This window comes from Manis javanica, chromosome 11 (genome assembly GCF_040802235.1).
Source record: "Manis javanica isolate MJ-LG chromosome 11, MJ_LKY, whole genome shotgun sequence".
NCBI lineage: Eukaryota > Metazoa > Chordata > Mammalia > Pholidota > Manidae > Manis > Manis javanica.
The window spans coordinates 101,510,195-101,527,483 of record NC_133166.1 but is presented as its reverse complement, the minus strand read 5'-3'; the positions used below and the strand labels follow the sequence as shown (position 1 = coordinate 101,527,483).

Sequence of the window (17,289 nt, the reverse complement as noted above, 5' to 3'; positions counted from 1 at the left end):
TTGTGGGTGGGAAGGCTGAGACCCTGTCCCCATTCACCACCGGGGCAGATGGCTTCCAAGGCTCCAGGGCAGATCAGCTGGGCCTGCCAGTGGGTGTTTCAGGCCACAGGTCCCGGCTGCCTTTCTGCCTAATGATGCCCCCGCGTCCCCAGGTTACTCTGGAACAGGGCCCCTGCAGCCACTGAGTGGTGACTCAGCTGGCGGGGAGAGCTGAGTTTCCTGGCTCCCGGCCCCATGCTCCCTCCCGCAGTCACGTCACAGTCTCCCTTGCAGGGGGCTCTGCCTTTCCAGATCCCTTCAGACTGGAGGAAGTGCCTGTGGCCAGTCCTGCCCCTGCAGCCCAGGGGCCGCATGCTGAACCCAGAACTACCACACGGGGAAGCCAGAGAGCAAGAAGGGAGAGCTGGGGGGCGGTGTCTGTCCCTGCCCAACGCTCTCACTAGATGCATGTACATGCCTCAGAGGATTCTGGGTCCTGGGTCTCCTCTGAAATACTTGATAAAAGGTTGTCAAATTGGACTGTGGTTGATAACAATAGTAGCTAGCATTTGTTGAGGCATACCATGTGTTCTGTTTGTTTTATCAGTAATTGAGACGGGTGTTGAAATCTCCAGCTGTGATTGTGGATTTGTCTATTTCTCCTTACAGTTCTATCTCCTGCATTGGGAAGGTCCATTATTCGGTGCATAAACATTTAAGAGTAGTATGTTTCTTGATTAATTTAACCCCTTATCTTTATGAAATAACCATCTTTATCCCTAGTAATAGTCTTTGCTCTGAAATCCACTTTGTCTAATGTGAATGTAGCCAGTCCAGCTTTCTTTTGATTATAATTAGTATGAGATTTCTTTAGTCATTTCTTTTAGGCTATTTGTGTCTTTATATTTAAAGGTCATTTCTTACAGCAAATAGCTGGATCTTGGTTTTTTTTTTAATCCAATCAGATAATATCTGCCCTTTAATTAGGTTTAGATAATTTGCATTTAATGTGATTATTGACATAATTAGATTTTCAGTCTATCATCCTTTTGTTTTCTACTTGTCCTGTCCTTTGCTCCGTTTTTCTTTTGTGCCTTTTTTTTTCTGTTTTCTTTTTTGCCTTATCTTGGATTAATTGAACATATTTTATGGTTTCATTTTATCTTGTTTGTTGCCAGCCCTACTACCCTCATGTGCCAAAGGACGGAGCCAGTCCCCAGCCCCTCTGGTCCCCTCTGCTGCATCTGGGGCAGCAGATCCACCCTCCACAGATTTCCTTCCACGCTCTAGAAGCCAGAAGTGCTGGCCAAAGCCGTCAGTGATTCAGCCTCACTGGACAGCCGCTTCTCTCGGGAGCCGTCCCAAAGCCTCTCTGACCAGCTGAAGCCAAACCATGAGCTTCTTTCTGATCAGGCAGAACCGAAAGGCTTCCCAACCAGGAGGCACCTGAGCTCCTGGCTCCCAGGAGGGACAGAGCTCTAGTACTCATCTGGCTAGAAATCCGATAGCACTGGAGGTAGTCCTTGTGCTCCTTACAGCCCCACCCTCTACTTCCACCCTACAAGCAGTGGGCTGCCTGAGATGACCTGGGGCTGGGCCAGGTCAGTCCTGAGGCTCTGAGGCGGCAACAAGGCCCTCTTTCTCTGCGTGGTGATGCACGAGATGTTCCCGCCTCACAGAGGTGACCAGTTGCCCCAGCTGTTAGAGGACTTGCCTTGCCTGGAGAGGGGCACGTGAGGTTGTTGATCAGAAACATTTTTTGTGGTCCTCTGGCCTCATAAAGGAGGGCAATTAGAAGGATGACTCCCTCTGCCTGACTCAGACCCCAGCATGAGCTCTTCAAGGCCTCTGCCTCTTGGGGGTGAACAAATTTAACTGCCTTCAGTGTTTTTAAGCATCAGGGTCCATCTGAATCTGTTAGCCTGGCAGCTAAAGTGTAGGCTAGAACCCCTGAGAGAATGAATCTCCCACGAATCTGACCCAAATGGTGTGCAGCACTTACCTCTTATAACAGGAAGTCATCTGGGGGGAAACTGAGCCCTCTGTCATGCCCGGCTGGTTTAATGCTGTGAAATGCTATTCTCAGGATGGAGGGTGGCATTCTTCAGATTGTACCAGGAAACGACATCTGGGAAAGGGTGCTTCTGAGAGGCTCTGCGATGGTGTGGGAAGCATGGTGTCGCTGTCCCACGTGTGTCAGGAAGCAAGGAGGGCCTCGGAGGAGGACTTTGACAGGCAGAGAGAACAGCAAGAGCAAAACCACATGGGGGCAGGGTAGCGGCTGGGAATGTTAATCAGATTTTGTGCGGCTGTCATGAGGGATGCAGATTGTGGGTAGAGGTGGGTATGAACTGTTGGCTGGGCCCATGTTGTGAAGGGCATTGAAGGCCCGGTTCAGGGTTTGGAATAGGGCTGCACGCACTGGGGAGTCACTAGAGGAAGGACAATTGTAATGGAAAATGGTCAGACACAGGGGCTCTGGGCTTGAAGTCAGATTCTACCATTGACTTTCTCTGTGACTATGGGCAAACAAACCTCTCTGAGCCGCGGTTGACTCCTCTGTAAAATACCTTCTTGCAGGGTTGTGTGGACTAAGGGAGATGATGAAACATGTATGAGCTGGGTGACTCTAATACAGCTCAGTTGTTTGTGTCATTCTACTAGACTGTAGAAGGCAGGGCCATAGGCCTGAACTTGAACTCACAGTCTGGTGCTTACCATGCGGAAGGTGCTCAGGGATTATTTGTTAAATGAGGGAATGAAAGATTTAGCAACCAGAGCTTGGCACAGAGTAATTAGTCGATAGCGAGTAGTTGAAATCTGAATCAAAGGTTTTGTGATAGAACAACCCCGATCAGATCTTAGTTTAGAAGGATGACTTCAGTGACAAGGGGATGGGCAGTTTGGAGGAGGCAGAGCTGGGAACATGAGGAACTATGGAAGGCTTTGCAACGGTCTGTGTTCATGGAATTCACTGAGATAGGAAATACTCAAGGGGGAGGAGTGGGCAGGGGTAAGGCAGGGAATAATGAGCTCAGTCTTGGACCTTGGAGAGTGAGGTGACAGTGGAAGGGTTAGGTGGTCAGGGAGTTGAGGCAGGTATTCATCTTCAGCTACCTGGGAAGGAGGGAATTCCGAGACATGAGTCTGTGAGGTGTACCTGACAAGTTGGCATAGATGAGACTAAGCATGGTGGGGGAGCGTGGGCACACAGAGCAGGGGGTCGGGGAGAGAAAACAGCCAGTGGCTGGATCCTGGAAAACTCCAACAAGCTCAAGGGAAGACAGGGGCACAGGCAGGCTGAAAGCAGTTCCTGCCTTGGGGGTGGACTGCAATTTCAGGGAGTTCGGCTCCTCGGAGAGCAACCCCAGGCAGGGGTCAGGGCTCTGGGCTACTGCAGAGTCTCAGGGCTTGGGTTCTGGAGTCACACCAGCTGGGTTGACTCGGTTCCATTATGTGCAAGTTACTTAACCTGCCCGAACCTCCTTTTCCTCTCTGTAAATAATAACTGTAGCTTCCTCACCAGTCTGTTGTAGGGATAAATGAAATGATGTACATAGTTATTAGTACAGTGCCTGCACAGACCAGCTGATCATGATTTCAAAACATGTTTCAGGATGGGGTGGCACCTCTCCGGTTTTCAGCCTCGGAATATGTTGGTAGGTCATGATACCCCAAATGTGATCCTCAGCCTTGACACCCCTCAATTGGACAAATGAGGAAATCTGAGGTCCAGAATTGCTCAAGGTACCATAGCAAGCTGGAGCCGGAGCTGGGATAAGATTAGCAGCTCCTGACTTCCAGATTTGTATCACAGCTTTTCTGGAACATGCAGATCCACAGGGTAGATCGAACGAGGGGATCTAGCCACACGTCAGGATTGCACTAGAGAAAGGAAGGAAGCTTAAAATAATGTCTTTCCTCATCTGATACTCCGGGACAGGAAAGCCACATGTTCACCAGTTCAGTGGGGCTTTGTGAACCCCAGCATGATTTCAGGCTTTGAATGCTGTCACTTGAGGCCCAGATCCCCCTTCCTGGGCCTAGGGACAAGACAGCCAGTCCCCAGCCCTAACATGCTGAGGCTTAAAAGACTATTGCTCAGGCTCTTTCAAACCCTCACCCCACCCCTTCCGGGCCAGGTTGTCACTACCCTTGACCGTTTGTAGGAAAGGTGTGCCAACAATCAGATACTTACTGCAAGGAATCCAGGCTTCCTCCCCTTGGGTCCAGGAGGCTGGCCACCTTGTTGTGTTGTATGTCATCCTTGCAGATTTCTTCTAGCCGCAGGGTTCTCACCAGGACAGTGTCTGTGTTGCTGACTTCTTACACATGGCTTCCCTGCAGGCCTAGATTCACTGACAAGTGGGGTGGGGTGGGGAAAGAGACCCTAACTCCGAGGTAAGAGGCTTTCAATGAGTTGTGATGGAATGTTACTCCCCTTAGCACCCTCATCTGTAAAATGAGGACAATACCTCCTCTCAAGGTTCTAGAGCAGCCTAAGTGAAGTGATGCAGGCATCAGTTTTTCATAATATTTGGAATGGCACGGAGCAGCACCCTAAAAGAACACAGTGTCACCTAGAACTTTTCCTAAGCCCATCTGGTTTCCAGCGTGTTGCTCACAAGGACAGCCCCCCACTGACTCCTGGGGTACTTTGCTGTGGTGTTCCAAAAGGCTGTTAACTAGCCATAGTGTAAGACAGCACATTTTATATGTGTAACTCCACCGTTGCTTTGCAGAGCGCCCTGCGTGGCTCCAGGGACACAATGTGTTTTTTTCTTAAGGTTTGGATTCCTTAAGAGCAAGGAGATTTCCTTTTATAAGGAAAAGTATCTTTCTTCATTGGCTGGACAAAGTGGGTAGGCTGCTCCTGGTGGCCCAAGGACCACACAGAGCTGCCCTAGGCACTCATCATGTTGGCACAGGACTGGGAGATGCTGCTGAGGCCAAAGCCAGCTTCCTGTGCCTGAACCACTTGTCTCTGGGGAAAACCCCCCAACACCAGCCTCTAAAATACTCATTTGAAGGAAAGATCGCTCCAGACAAAGCTAGATCCCACCTTCAATAATAATGTGAGCTCTTCCCCTCAAACGCCCTGAAACCCACTCCAGCCCCAATCCCCAGCTGTCTACCTCCACACTTATTATGTCCCTGCCAAGGGAGACAGCTACTGGTATTGACCGTTTTCCTGTGCCCACAGTGGCCCAGGGCGGCCCACGGCTGGGATGCTGACTCTCAGCTATCTCATGTTTGTGCCTGCCAGGCCCTCATAGGCTTCTGGGAAAAAGGCTGTGTGGGAGGACAGAGACAAATTGGGCTGCAGTTTGAAACCCTCCTGAGCACTGACAGATTTGGCTAAAGTACGGGGGGAAAGGGCTCCCCATAAAAATAACCAGAGCTTAAAATGGAGTTGGCAGGTTGGTGTCTGGGGGCTGAGACTGGCCCCCCACCCAGGACTGCATTGTCTCAGAGCTGCAGGAAAAGCCACCTAGACTTGGGGACAGTCCTGATAACCCCTCTCAGCCACTCTCTAGGGCGCCGTGGGACCCAGAGGCCATCAGGCTCCATAGAGATGGTGCCCCTAGCATTGAAATTTTGTTTTCTTTTCCTGGAACTCCAGGCCTCACTAGATTGAAAGATGGTAGAGTGTACACCGGAACAGTCCCATGTATGCTGAGAGACTGCGCAGCACGCGGCCAAGAGCACAGGCCGTAGTGTTGCACACATCTGGGTGAGTCCCAGCACACATATCCTACCTGTGTGACTCTGAGCCTCAGTTTCATTATCCATAAAATGGGAATAAGAATCTCTTTCTCAAGCTATTGGGAAACTTAAAAAATAGACTACATGGAAATTACCCAGCACATGCAGTAGTTATTCAAACAATGGTAGTTATAACAACTATTGTTGCACAAATGAGGTCTGAGAAGTTGAGCGGGTGTTGCCCTAATTGCTTTGAAAATATTCAGCCCTAGTCAGGGAAGGTGTTTCTTCATCCAGTCTGATAGGGAAATGTAAATGAGCTATTCTTGATGGAAATGACATGAAGATCTGGCAAAGCCCCTCCTGGTTGGGAGAATGCACAAATCACCCGGGTGGTGTCTGCAGCCTCCTTTAGTATCCTGGGCTTGGGGTGGGGGTGGGGGGATGGGGCCAGGTGCTGCCTGAGGATTGAAGAGTGGGGCTTACTTGCCAGGTGGCCATAAATTTGCATATAATTTGCATAAAGTTGCAGGGTCCCTGCAGTTTCTTCTAGCATTTCTGAGTTAAAATATTGCTACTTCTCCAGGGCCCCGATACTGATTTTCTTCTTCCCCGGTTACTCCTCTAACCCTCTGACTCACCAGGCTCCTTTGCCCAGTGAATGGGGGATGAGGGTGGGGTGCGGAGTGGGGGGAGGTGGATGGGGGCGGGGAGGGAGGGACACCGGTCACCTTATTGCACATTCTACTCCGTGAACCCGAGCCGTCATGGGTGATGAGCATGAGCTGTTTCCAGGACGGAGAAAGGCCAGAGGGAATTTCCTCCCTCGGGTCCGTCCTGACCTAGTCCTCTGCATCCCTAACCTGACCTGCGGTGCCCTAGGTCTGCTTGCCCCCGGGGGCGCAGGGGCACCCGGAAGGGTGGGGAGGCGCCAGCTGGGGGCGCGGGGAGGGGGAGGGGCGCGGCGACAGCCGAGCAGGGCTTTGAGGAACCTTGCAGAGGAAGTGGCTTCCGAACTCCGCTGCGCCGCGCGAGGGCAGGAAAGGCGCGCGGGCAGCGGGGGAGGCGTAGCGATGGCGCTCGGCACGCCGCCCGAGGGAGGGAGCCGGCGCGGGGGACGTGAGACCTCAGCTGCCGAGGGAGCCGGGCAGTGAGGCGCGCGAGGCAGGCGCCCAGGGCCCAGCCTGTGCTGGCAGCTGCGGGCTGCGTGCGGGTCGGGTCCCCACCTGCGCTCCGGCCCCAGCAGATGCGCTCGCCGCCGGCGCGGGGCTGCAGCTGGATGACGGTGGACAGCAGCATGAGTAGTGGGTACTGCAGCCTGGAGGACGACCTGGAGGACTGCTTTTTCACTGCCAAGACCACCTTTTTCAGGAATGTGCAGAGCAAACAACCTCCCAAGGTAGACATAATAATGGAACACAAGGGCCTTTCGTGGGGTGGGGGCGGATGACCTCGCCGTCTAGAAGGGGAACCTTGATGCTGGCAAACAGGCAAAGCCGTGTGTTACAAGAATTGGTGGGCAGGTGTCCTGGGGACCCTCGTGATCTTGTTGGCTGAGCAGACCCAGGGCTGGGTCTGGAGCCCCTCAGGGGCCGCTGGCAAACACTATTCTCTTTTAAATGCTCTTTTCAGCACTTCCTGTCCCTGGACCTTTTCAAAATGGCTCACTTGGGGACATCTTTTGGCTCATGGTTTGGTGGCATGCTCACCTGTGCCTGGGAGGGTGACAGGGAAACTGCTCTGTTTTATTCTTTCTCCCAAAGCCAAGCTTGGAGGCTCTAGGTGGGAAGTGGATGGCCCTCCACTCCCTCAGTAAGATAAACATTCAAGGTTGAAACTTCCGTATTGTGAGTGGCCAGAAACCATCTTATAACCCAGCCCAGCAACTTTGCAGAACTCCAGGGTGTTTTAGAAGCAAACTAAAGCTTCTCTCCTAGGTCACTGTCTTCCTACAATGTTAACTTCCTGGGTTGGTCGGGGTAACCTAAAGGGTTTTGTATGTGTTCCCCTAGTGGGGTTGTAATGTGCTTCCTAAAGGTGTCAGCCTCTAGCCATCCAGTGCCCCTGAGTCCCCTGGCAGCACGTTGCCAGTTGCCCCAGAGCCACTATCTGCCACATACTTGGTGGGAGTGGTGGCAGAGCTTTATTTATTTGCTCCGTTATAGGTCGATGAAAGGAATCCAAGCCAGGTCTTTGGCGGGGTTACCTGGAAGGAGCTGTTTGTAGACAGAAGTGAGCTGTTAATTTCAGTGTGTGAGGCTCATCATTAATCTCGTAGTCCTACGCATGTACAATTAAGCAACAACTTCCCCAGGCTTGACTCTAGGGCCTCCTTTGTGAATAATTCATCATGCCCCGGCAGGCCCTGCATTTGCTGGGTTCTGATGTCAAACAAATGCTCTGGACATTTCAATTGTGAGAGGATGCCCAAGCACCGAAGGAGAGGTTTGCTTTCAGTGTTTGAAGGGATCGGCTCAAACAGGCCCCTGCAACCAGCACTCACTTTTAGGGGAGGCCCCCCCACCTCTGAGGCTAGAGAGCGGGGCCTGTAGTTAGGGCTCATGCAGAACAGAATGGCTGCAAAGGGGAGGTATCCTGCTATCTAGGGGTTTTGCCTCATTGTGTGGACCCCACCACCATACACAGGCGCTCCAGCTGTTTGGGGCCTTTAGACCAGTGCTTCTCCTTCTTAGAATTACCTGGGGAGCTTTAGAAAATGTAGATACTTGGGTTCCACAGCTGAGAGTCTGATTTACTTGGTCTGAGGTACAGCCTGGGCATCAGAATTTTGACAAGCTGCCCAGGTAATTCTGATTTGCAAATGGAGGTTGAGAGCCGTTCTCTAGCTCTGGCCTGGGAAGGAAATGGTTCCTGTTTTTAAAAAAAGTTTCGTTGCTGAGCTTGCTGCCAGCGAGGCTCTAAGCCCTTGGTCTCAGAAGGTGGGCTTCTTGCACGAGTGGGTGAAGGAAGGGGCGCTGCTGACCTGAGGCTTCTTTCCCTCGGCAAATGAAAACGGTAGCTGCTTCTGGTATCTCTTGGGAGAAATAGAAATATCTCACAAGAAAATATGCCGGGGTGGAGTTGGTGATGGGGAGGACTTGTTGCCTGGCCCAGACAGCCTCCTTTTTCACTCTCCCCTAGATTCTCCTTCCCCCAACGGCTCCTGAAAATATGCCTTTGGTTTGGTGCCCACATTAGTGTTTCTCTACTTTGTCTGGTTCTTGAATCCTTCGCACGTCACAAGGCCTCTGCCTACCTCCCTACCTCATGTTGCCCAAGCCTATAAACCCTCAGAGGGCAGGAATCCCTTCTAAGAAACTCATGTTGTTGAACCCCAGACAGGACGATAGGATGAAGGCTTCTGAAAAGGACAGTGGGGGGTGCACGGCCCCTCTTTTCCCTGGCCTCTGCCTCGCTGCAGCATATGAAGGATCTGACTGGACAAATAACTGTGTTGGGGACAGTTTTCCTTGGCAACAGACTTGCTTTTAGCCCATCCCTCTCCAGGGAGGGACAGGGCAGCCTTTGGCCTTCTGAGCGGGCGCTGGTGGCTCCATGGCTGAAGAAGGAGCTGGCCACGAAGGGGTGGGTGTGGCAGGCTCAGGGGCTGGGAAGGCTTCGTCCACTGTCTTTCCTCCTTCTAAGTGATTTTCTGCCTTTAATAACATTTCCAGCTCTCTCTTCTCCCTGGCAGCCACCTCTGGAAGGGCTTTCAAAGAGATCTGCCATATCCTGACCCCATTCTGACCCCTAGCAATGTGTTTTCCTACCCAAAATGAGATCCCATCTGAGCTCCTGAGAGAATTTCTGTTCCCTGTCTCCAAGGAAGGGCGGGGATGTGTTTCCTGGTTGCTGAGAGACTGAGGCCCCCATTCGGGAAAGGCCAAGACTGTGTCTATAAATAGCCTTGTCAGAACAACCTGTGTCTGCCGCCTGGCGCGTGCCTGGCTGGCCCCGGGCTGCCGGGGAAGCCTCACTGCTGTGCTGGGCACCAACCCCAGGGAGTCCTCACGAGCCCAGCCTACGTGGAGTTCCCAAGACTCTCTCCAGCCTCTGGGGTGGAAGGTGGGAAGATGAGGAAGGCCTCCCTGTTCACAGAGAGGAGGTGCCTGAAGGTGGGGAGATGGCAAGGGGGAAGGTGGGAGGAGGCCCTGTGCCTAGCTTGCCCTCTCCTTGCAGAAAATGGCAGCTTCCTGGGTTCCTGTGCCCTGTCTGAGGGGACAGGGAGACCTGGTTTTGAGTCACATTAGGCAGTTTCAGGAGGCCGAGGTGGTGGGATGCTCTCCTGGTACTTTCCACCGTGCCTGGGCGCAAGGAGATCAAATTTCCCTGAGTTATGCATGTCAAAAGGGGCTCCTGGTGGCTTGGGGGGAACCAGCCCTGTGCTCGTGTGCTGGGCAGGGCAGCCCCAGCTGCTGTCAGTCAGGCACACACAGTCCCCCCATCTATGACATTGTGGTCTAGTGGGGACCCAGGTTAGAACCCACACCTCTTGCTTCCAACAAAGAGATTTTTCTGTTAGTCATTTGGCCATTTGCAGGGCTGGAGACTGGGAAGCCAGGCTCTTTGGCCATCCCCTGCCTTCTGCTCCTTTGATCCTGTCTGGACCTGACCCTGGAAGTGGGGCCAGACTGCACTGCCATCAGTTTCCCAAATACCTGCCCATGGTGGCAGTTTAGGTTTTGGCTTCTGAGCTCTGCTTGTTCTTCATGCTCCAGGGCCCCACGACCCTGGAGCCACCCAGAGCATTCCGAAGACACAAAACCTGCTTCTTGCAGACCGTCAGAGCTCAGAGGGATCTGTTCTAGCCCCTCACTTTACAGATGGAGAAACTGAGGCCCAGAGAGGTGGGAGGAATTCACCAGGCAGCTTCTCTGGCCAGGCCGAGCCAGGACCAACACCCCACTTGGACTCCTTGTCAGGTGCTTTTCTTGATCCTCTTCACTGAATGGGTGGCCTGGGACAAACTATGTCCTTGTCCTCTCTAAATCTTCTATGAAATTGGGAGGCCCCAGCCACCTCAGGCTGCATGCCATAGGCACACTGGCCAAGGGGACATTGACCTACATTTAAGTACCCAGAGGTCCCTGTCATCAGCTGCAGCATCTTACAACTTTAATCGTTTAAAAGTTTCTCTTGGTGTCTATCCTTGCTGCAGATTCTTCCACATGTGTGATTTCTTTGTGGATCTGGAGAACAGAAAGTTGAGTCTATCTCAACTTGGTTAAATATTATACTTAAGCACATGTGGAACACAGCCCCAGGCTTTCTCCGGTCTCTGTTGACCACTGATTCCAAAAAATTCAAGGAAGACCGAAGGGGTCTCAAAGAGGAAGGGGTCTCATAGGTCAGAGTCTGAAGCCACTCCTGGTTCCATTCCTGCACCTGCATCTCCTGTTGCCTGGCCTTTCGGCCCCTCCCTGGATAAGACCTCCATGGCACTCGGGGGACATCAGCCAACCCCAATAGCCCTGGGGCCAGTCAGGGAAATGCCCATCTCTCTGCCAGCAGCCGGTGTACCCAGGCCCCGGGCATACCACCTGCTCCTGCCCTTCTTGGCAGGAGAGGAAAGAAGACTGCAAGAAGTTGGTTCCAAATCTGAGAACAAAAAGGAATAAAATAAAATAAGACTCTTTAGAGCCATTGAACCATTTAATAATTTTTTATGTGCTATCTCAGAAGCCTACCCAGCCCAAGACTAACCTCAGAGCGCTTTTCATGCTGGCACAGGCAGCGTTTGCTAAGGCCGTAGCCTGTACTCCCCTCCTGTGAGTTCCCTGCGGCCTTCTCTGCCCCTTCCTTCCCTTTGTGGCTTTTCTCTGTGAAGATGGTTGGCCCTGTAAGATCAAAACTGCCATCCGCTTCAGGTGCAACGCAGCCCCAAGGGCTGGTTCCAGAAGCCCGGTGCCGACTACATGGTGAGGTTGATGGCCGGTGTCTCCCTTGCAGCCTTTATCGCCAGTATAGATTAAGTGTTGTAACAACCAGTCCCCATTTTTTAGTTGTTGAACATAACAGCAGTTTATTTCTCCCTAAAGTCAAGCTTCATTGGGAGGTGGGGGACTCAAAGTAATACACGGGAGATTTTTGTAGACAAGCCCGGAAGTGGTATGTTTTTTTACACCCAAGCGCCATTGGCCAGAGCTCAGTCACGTGGCCACGTCTGACCACAGGGAGGTTGGGAAATGAAGTGCAGCTGCGAGCGCAGGTGGATAAGCAAGCCGGTTCGGTTGTGGTGAACGCCTAGCTGTCTCTGCCATGCACCCCTCCTACCACCTCCTGTGTCAGCACCTGCCGAAGCTCTGCTCTTACTGTCTTGCTGGAAAACGCCACAAGGGCGCCTCTCCTTCATCTGTCACTGAGGACGTGCCGTTCCTGGGCGGGGGTCCCATCATCCCCGGCTCCCCTGGGCCCTCCTTGAGGACAGATGCTGCTCCAACCTCAGCACATCTGTGGCTCCTCTGTGGTATCAGAACCTTCACTGCTGCTCAAAAGATCTCCCCAGGTGTCTGAATAGATTCTCTCTTGGGACACTGTTTGGAAAGACTAGGGTCTCCACCTCACATTTACTGGTTTCTGCGTCTTTGGAGGTAGGACCTTCGAATCTGCTTTTATAAATACTCTCCCGAGGTGATTCTCATATATACTGATGTCTAGTGTGGTCTGGAGAACAGAAAGTTGAGTCTATCTCAACTTGGTTAAATATTATACTTAACCATTTAGTATAATATTTAGTAATGTATTACTTCAGTTGGAATGCAAGATGGCATTTATCACAGATTCCAGAGAGGTTCCTTGGCTGGAAATTGAAGCCCAGAAGGAAAAAGGGTCTGTCCCTGGTCACACAGCTAAGCCCCTGGGTGCCCTTGGGGCTGTCCCCGTTACTCTCACCGCAACACACTGAGCAAGGCCGTGCGAGTGGCAGTCCTTTTGTGACTGTGTGAAGTAATGGAAGCAGCACAGAACCTTGACTCAGCCCTGGCTTCACATCCCAGCAGCGGCTGGTAACCGAGGGGCTGTGGCCAAGTCACCTCATGCCTCCAGACGCAGGCCCTTCGCCTGGTCCTTTCAGCAAAAGCCCTTATGATATGAGCCTGTCGTTTTCTTCTCAGAGAGTCCCTGCTCTCTTTGCAGGGGAGCATATCCTTCTTGCTCAGGCTCATGGGGCTGGTAGAGATTCTGGGTATTGACTGCCATGTTCTCTAAATCGTGAGGACTTCCCTAGGGTGGGGTCAGGAAGAGGCCCTGAATGGCTGACCTTAGTCCCCTCCCCCAGGGCCTCCTGGGACTTACCCAAGCCGTCCTCACCTCTGTGTTCCAGAATCTCTCCTCCTGCCCACCCCTGCCTCCCTCTTCACTGAGCCCGACTCGGCTGGCTTTTCCCTATAAAGCAATTCCACTTACAGTTTGGGGCACATACAACATCCATCCTCCCAAGCAGTTTAGAGAGAAAGATTATATGCTGGTTAGCAAAGCCTGAAGCCCAGCTCATAGTTCACCTGTCGAGGTGGGCTCTGCTTCCAGCTCCAGCCCTTGAGCTTGGTGGGGTGCCCCCATCCCCAGGCCCCCTCTGGGTGCCCAGGAGCCAGAGCTGCCTTCTCTCTTCTGCTTGTAACTCGCCAGGTAGCCCACACCTGTGCATTTTCTGGCTTTCGGGTCCCCCTGTGTGGAGGACCCAGATCTGTGCTCATCCAGGGCCTTGGTCTCCTCTTCTGAATGGCTCAGTCTACCATAAAAGGCCATGGGCATCCAGGGCTGGCATATTCCTGAGGACCACGGGAGCAGGTAGATTTGCCAGGAATCAGGAGCATTTCAGGGCCAGGAGGGAAAAGGGAGCTGGACTGGCAGAAAAACCTGAGTTTTGAATCCCGGAGCCTGCAGCTTCTGTCTGTAGTTCTGTCCAGCCCTCCTCTCTACTCCTCTCCCTCCCACCCCAGCTCAGCTTAACCCTACCTGGCCTCCATCCCTCCATCCCACATCTCTTCCTGGCTCTAGAACATTCTCTGTAGCCTGCTGGGGTCTGCCATGGCCTCAGATGCCTAAGATTTAATATGTCCAGAACCAGCTTATAGCTTCCCCCGTGACTGGTTTCTCTCCCTGTCCTTGCCCCAGCGTCCTAGTCATCCTCCTTTGAAGCCTCAGGGGTCTCCCTCCTCCCTTCATCCGGTTTGTCACTGTGGATCTGCTTTCACTGTGTTGCAGGTATCAGGCCTCTCCTTTCTGTCCCCTGCCCTGCCCTGTATTGAGTGCTCCGCGCCTCTCACCTACATGCCCCAGGAGGTCACCCAGTGCTTTCCATCCTGTTACTTCCCCTTCTGTGCACCCGTATGTGACTGTCAGGGGTGTATCATTCTGGTATCCCAAAGCTTCCAGAGCCTTCCCTTTGCTTCCAGAGTGAAGCCCCCTCTTGGTTCCTGCTCCTTATACAACATGCAAACCTGCAATGCCTGGCCTCAAGCAAAACAGCATGCTTTTAACTTACTTAATACCAGTGCGGAGGCATACAAAGGTGGGTAAAACATGTCCTCCTCACTTAAAGACCTGTGGCCCCCAGGCACATTGTGCAACAGGCCCTAGTTGCCCCCCTTTCCCATCCACAAAGTATTTGGAGGGGGGCCCCTGGGCAAAGGGACACCCGGGTGGAAGACATGGTGCATCTGTCCTGAGGCCACGGGCTTTCATCAGGACGTGGCAGCAGCTCCCGAGACAGGATGGAGGGCTGGCTTCTAGAATTGGAGTTTGGGCGTGAATAGCCTATGAAGGGCCAGGGGCTGGCTGTCCACGGACTGACAGTGTCCGAGCTACTGTAGCCAGTGGGAGGGTGTGGGAGATAAACTTCACCACTGAAAAATGGAGACCCCTGGAGCTGCAGGAGACTATTAGGGGTCACTGTAGCCATTCTCCTGTTTCCTAGCAGCCTGCATGGCAGGGGGAGGGAAGCTGTGCTCATTACCACCGTCCTCCTCCAACTCATTATCAGGCCTTCCTTGTCCAGGGAGCTGTACGATGTGATTCTGGCTGGTTGGATCCCTGCTACGTGGGGGGCTATAGTCGTAAGGGGAAACAGTAGGGAGGGTGCAGCCGAGGACTTGTGCCTGCCAGACCACACTGGCAGAATTTCTGTTGCTATCATGCCAAAACATTGCACATTCGATATAGGTGGTACCGTGTGATGGGCCTTAGCCATGGGCAAGGCCCCCACCCCACATTTGTACCCTTCCAAAATATATGCTCTTTCTACCATACACATGGGATCTCGGGGGACAGTCAAGTTTTGAAAGGTTCCACCTAAGCTCAGATTGCCCATCTTAAACTCTGGTGACCGGCGGTAGAAAGCCAGTTTTCCTGACTCAGCCAATTTCCTGGTGCTGAAATTCAGGCCGTTTTTTCCAGTTCTGCGCTTGGGAATCTGGGTCACCATACTCTCTCATCACCATTTCATCAAGCTTCAATTCATGAGCCCCTATTATCCTTCCCACCTCCTGGCCCTCCCCCAGCGTGGAGAGTCGTGCTGAACTGTCCCCCCACTGTGATGTGGCTGACAAATGGAAGCTGGGGCTGCAGGGCCCCGGCCTTGGAATGGGAGTATGAGACGGATCTTCTCAGGCCACAGAGCTGCGGCTGGACACCGCCCCCTGTTGGCTGAAACACGCGGAAAGGCCGTAGGTGTGTACGGTCTGCAAGCTCACGCATGGCTAGGAGAGCGTGTCTGTGAGGAGAATGGAGAGCTGGTGGGTCCGGGCCGCTTGGAGCGCATTTCTGGTTGTAGCTCGGATGCTTCCTTCTCTGGGCTCCCCAGACGGGGGCTGTATCTTTCCTCCGATCCCTCATTTTGATGGGCTGTCATTTTCTGGGCAAGGCACCATGTCTTGTTCATCGTTGTGTCCCCAGCACCTGATAGGGGCTTAATGCACACTTGAAAAGGGAGGGGTGGGCTTGGAGCTGCTTTCCCAGTGAGAGAACCCTGAGAGGAGGCAGGGGCTACCCAGGACCTGGCTGCAAGCCCTTGACGGCGAGGTGTGTGATAGCTCATCTCAGGGCTGTTTTGAAGGGAAGCTTGCTATGATTCTGGATGTGGAATCAATGGATTTTTTCAGTAACTAGGAAAAGAAAAATCTCACTGAGTGAGCAGAAAATGCAAGGTCAACTGTCCAAACAGAGAGCGGCCCCCTCACCCCCATCTGTGATTGCTCAGCTGTGTGTCCCGGAGGACTAGGGCAGGCAGGGCTGGGTCACTAAGCAACCCGGCCCTGGCACCTGCTGGCATGGCCTGCCTTCAAGTGGGGCCTCCGGCAGGCTGGGGCAGAGGAGCCCAGGGGAGGAGGCGGGAGAGCCTGCCTTTGACTGTGGAGTGGTACGTTGAGGGAAGGACCCTCTAGACTTATCTGTCTTACTCCCCAATATAATTCCGAGCAAGTGAAGACCCTGGTTTGGTGACCTCAGTAGTTTGAGCATCTGTTAGCCCAGGTGGAGCGGGCAGGGCCGCGCTGCCCAGGGGCCCCCAGTGAGCCTGAAATGGCCTGGGAACTCAAAGCCCGGAGCCTTCACCCTGTGTGACCTCAGGGAGCGTGCCCACTGCTCTAGGCCTCACATTCCCCTCCGACTCCTGGGCTTGGGATACTAAAGGCCATTTTGAGAAATGCAGGTGGGTGTTGAATTTTGACCCGGGGAGGTGGGGTTCGTGGTTGAGGTGCCTGGAGATGTAAGGCTTTGTTCACAGAACAGAAGGGGCCGGAGCCGGGGCGCTGCTGGGAGATGGTAACAACGTGTAGTAACAGTGGGTCGTTGTTGGCCCTAGATTTGTGGTAGGCACTGTTCTAGGTGCTTTACGTACATTAATCATCACCACTGCACATAGTTTCCATGTGACAGTGAGGAAACTGAGGCTCTGAAAGGGGCCAAGTCACATGTCCAGGGTCACACGGGAGTAAGGGGCGGAGCCCAGAACTGGGCCCACATGGTCTAATGCCAGAGCTCATAGCCTCTAAGCTATATTGCCTCTCCTGGAGCTCTTTCCAGAATTATCTAAGTAGCTGAAGCTTCAGCAGTGAGGCCTAAAGCTGCTCCCAAATGCAGCCCCATGTTGGCTGCATTCATCTTGGAGTCCCTGAAGACAGTGTGCTTTGCCAGGCCACGTAGGGGAGAGGAGACCAGATGGCCCCAGTCCTGTGCCTTCATGACGCAGTGAAAGGACACACACATGAAAAGACTCAGAGCTACTTAATCACCATCTAAGACATGTTTCAGGGTCACAGATTAATCACTGGGCACCAGCATGGGCTGTGGTGAGCAGGGCAGACAGCACAGTGACAAGAGGGTGTGAAGAGGCTCTAACACCCAAAACAACCAATCTCAACCCCGCCCCCTCATCCCCCAACCTGCAGAGCTGGAGGTACAGGAGGGGTGTCCAGTCCCAGGGCTGCTGCCGAGAACGCCTGCACTCCCTCCAGCAGGCACCTTGGGCTGGTGTCCTGCCTGCTGGCCCTCCCTCCTAGCAAGTGCGGGCAGGGTGGCTGTGCTGGGAGCTGGGTGGCGGCTCCTCTGTGCTGCTCGCCACCTCCCAATGATCTGAATCCTTTAGGCGCTGACTGCAGGGAGCAGCAG

At 53.1% G+C, this 17,289-nt stretch overlaps 1 protein-coding gene across 2 annotated transcripts in view; it reads left to right on the top strand.

The window, feature by feature from the left end:
• Positions 1–17,289, top strand: part of RASSF5 (Ras association domain family member 5) — a 62,831-nt gene that overhangs the window by 27,152 nt on the left and 18,390 nt on the right. The window contains exon 1 of one of the 2 annotated variants that reach the window (XM_017648942.3): positions 6,693–7,084. The exons of the other annotated variant lie outside the window; for it this stretch is intronic. Coding sequence (XP_017504431.1) covers positions 6,932–7,084 — 153 coding nt within the window. The 5' untranslated portion in view covers positions 6,693–6,931. Of the gene's footprint in view, positions 1–6,692; positions 7,085–17,289 lie in introns of those variants that run through there. 2 annotated transcript variants of the gene reach the window in all.